The sequence below is a fragment of the Cyprinodon variegatus genome, unplaced genomic scaffold (assembly GCF_000732505.1).
Source record: "Cyprinodon variegatus isolate N-32 unplaced genomic scaffold, C_variegatus-1.0 Scaffold1143, whole genome shotgun sequence".
Classification (NCBI taxonomy): domain Eukaryota; kingdom Metazoa; phylum Chordata; class Actinopteri; order Cyprinodontiformes; family Cyprinodontidae; genus Cyprinodon; species Cyprinodon variegatus.
Window position 1 is genome coordinate 112,127 of NW_015151596.1, and position 3,070 is coordinate 115,196.

The 3,070-nt window shown below is 46.3% G+C and overlaps 1 protein-coding gene across 1 annotated transcript in view; it reads right to left on the reverse strand.

Moving 5' to 3' along the window:
* LOC107101732 (myomegalin-like) overlaps positions 1-3,070 on the reverse strand; it is a 35,553-nt gene that overhangs the window by 15,197 nt on the left and 17,286 nt on the right. Inside the window, exon 20 of the mRNA XM_015400750.1 lies at positions 2,647-2,668. Coding sequence (XP_015256236.1) covers positions 2,647-2,668 — 22 coding nt within the window. The remainder of the gene's footprint in view (positions 1-2,646; positions 2,669-3,070) is intronic.

Sequence of the window (3,070 nt, forward strand, 5' to 3'; positions counted from 1 at the left end):
TACATTGGACGAGCAGTATGGAGGAATATTGACACGTTTTTGTGGACTTTTGTGGACCTTTCTGTCTCGGGCACCATAAACCTCCATTATTTGAATGTCAGCAGACAGCAAGAAGCCTCCCAGATCTCCAGATGCATTTGAGATATCAAAAAAGTACTATGAAGGCTAATCATGTTTTGGGTGTACTATTCCTTTAATCCAGCCCTTCATTGCTTGCATGTTTAATTAGAAATACTGGTAGCTGGATTTTGCAATGGATGTAACGAAACATGCTATGAAGTTGGTCCGCAGTTCAGGGAGTGAGAGAAAGGTGAGGCTCGTTTATTTAAATCAGGGGGAGAAGAGTTTATTTCCCGAAATTGTACAGTAATGCTTTTTCATTAAACGGATGCCTTCTCCATTACATTTAGATGACTGTGACGAGAATCGATAAGGGAATCGGAATCGTTCTCTATCAAGTCCCAACCCTATCCAGGTTGTTGTCATAAAGTCCAACTGCTTCCCAGTGAAGGTTGGACTCAGTCATGAGGCCCCTGGATGAGGTCTGGTCTGAGAACTTTTAGTTTTTGTTTATTTGCAGATGATGTGGTTCTATTGGCGCCTTCAAGCAGTCAGCTCCAGCCTGAAACAGCATAGAGGATGGACTGATCAGCTGGAGCAGCTAAGGCTCCTCTGGCTACGGCTTGGTTCCTTTTTGTCGGTCTGCCTCAAAAAGGAACTGAGCAGAAAAATGATCCTCTGGTCAAACTGAACCACCTGGGAACAACAGTTAATCGTCTGTAAACGGGTCGGTTCCATTCAATGGGAGGTTTCAGACCACAGCTGCTCCTCCTCCTCGTGGAAAGGAGTTGGGATGGTTCTGGAACTTGATCAGGATGCATCCAGGATGCCTCTCTTTGGAGGTTAAAGAACAGATCCTAGTAGGACAAGCAGTAATTTCACCCAGAAAGAGGTGGAGCATGAAGGAAGAGGAACGTTTGGACCTAAGTAGGAGCTGGAGAAGTGGAAGAAAATAAATGGATGAAATAAAAAGGTCGGCTAGCAGTTTGTTGCTCTTTATTGGGACACCTCTTCACCAGAACCACTGGTTCATCTGCAGAACCACATGGAGTTCAATTTGTGCTTGACGCTCTGGTCTGATATTACAATGCAGTGACCGGTTGCACTCAGCTGGGATACCTTAGAAAATGTGTACCTACTGTATTATATATATTTATATTTATTTTTTTTACCAAAAGTTGATAGCTATGTTAATTTAAATTTGAATTGCTCTGATTTAATCTGTTTATGATAGAACTTTCCTGTAATCTATTGCTGTACAGTAACTGTCCAGAAGAATGTTCCGTTTGGTCCTGGTTCTCCAACCATCATGATTTGTAAATCATTACACCTGTTCTCTAACAAATCAATTACCCACTCTCTGCTTAATGCCCGCCCCCCCCAAAAAAAGGAACCAAAATGATAAGAATAGATGTGTTATTGAGCTTCCAGAGGTCCTAATGTTGTGCCTTATTGCGGTTTGCTGATCCTGAGGTCAGTTTTTTGACCCCTGGTCTTTAAGCAGGTGTGGATTCCCTGACAGTAAAAAATCAGAAGGATGGAGCCTTCTGGGTCTGGATCGGCCTTACTTGTCGAGCTGGGTCAGCATGGCCCTCCTCTCCTGGTCGGTGTGTTTCTTCAGCAGCAGCAGCTCCCTCTCCTGAGCTTTCCATTCCCACAGGGAGAAGGAGAACAGAGCATCTCTGTACAGCGGGCTGCTTCTCGACAGCATCGTCTTCCAAAGAGGAGCCATCAGGAACCTTTAAATCCGTCCCCACCGGCTTACTGACCCGCCACGCCTGTCCATTCTGCTACCCGCACTGATCCTTCACTGTCAGATGGTTCCTCTGTCTCCTGCGGTAACTGCCTCATTCGCTCAGAGTTCCAGGTCGTGACCCCAATGTTGCCGCCGCAGCAGGCAGATGGAGCAGGAGGAGGGATGAAGGGATGGAGAGAGCGACGAGGCCAGCAGGTGAAAAGCACAGCAAATCCTGATTAGGCCAGAGAGACCTTGGTGGCTACTCTCCAACGCACAGATGGAAGATGGTTTGGTCCCAGAGCCAGGGGAACTGGAACTGCCAGAGGAATCCCACAGCTCTTTTGTTGCAGCTTGTCCTAATGTCCCATTTCCTCTTTTCATCGACTGCACTTCCACACTGAATCCTTTCTGAATCCTGCAACCATAGAGCAGCTCCTTAACACCCAACCCCCCACTGGGATGTAATGACAAACATACAGAGGAAAGCGGATGCCCAGAGTCCAGAGGGCTCGTGCCTTCACGCTCCACCAGCCATCAGAGAAAGAGAGGAGCAGCACTGAATGAAAGTGGCTCGTCCTCTTTCATCTAGTCCTCATCTGTCCATCCACAGAAACACACTGGAGCCGATCCTCAGCTCCAAACAGACCTTTATCTGCAGCTGGATCAGGAAAATCACTGCGTGTTTAAAGCAAAAAAGTTTCAGGTTGGTTCTCAAAAATGAAAAGATCTGATTCCAATATGAATCCAAGTCGACGTAAAGCAGAGAAAGTGATGATAATCCTGGGTTATGGAGAATAGGTCTTACATAATGATGAGAGGTCCGGCACCATGTGCAGCTCCTGATGCACTGAAGCAGAGCGAGCTCCATCCCTCACACTTTATCTCCCTCTCTTTGCTGCGTTTAGCTCCTCCTGACCTATTTCTCTCCCCAGTGGAGGCTGTAATAACTTAACCTGATTAGAGACCACGTTAACGACGGGCCCTATGCAGCATTAGTGCAGCTGCTCACAGACTGTGCAGCCTGCATGCATTTAAAAATCGAGAGTGAGGTCTGCTCCCTGATGGTCTGCTCCCACGTTCCACGGCACTAAACTGATTTATGATGCAGATCATTTCCATACTAGAACCCAGCAGGACACAAGGCGAGCATCACTTCAGGAAAGATCCCTTTGCACCAAAAACACTCTTTGGATAGAATCTAATTTATGTTTGATGGAGTCAAACATTTAGGCCCCATGAAGAGATTCTAAAATGAAAGAAGAGATTTAATCT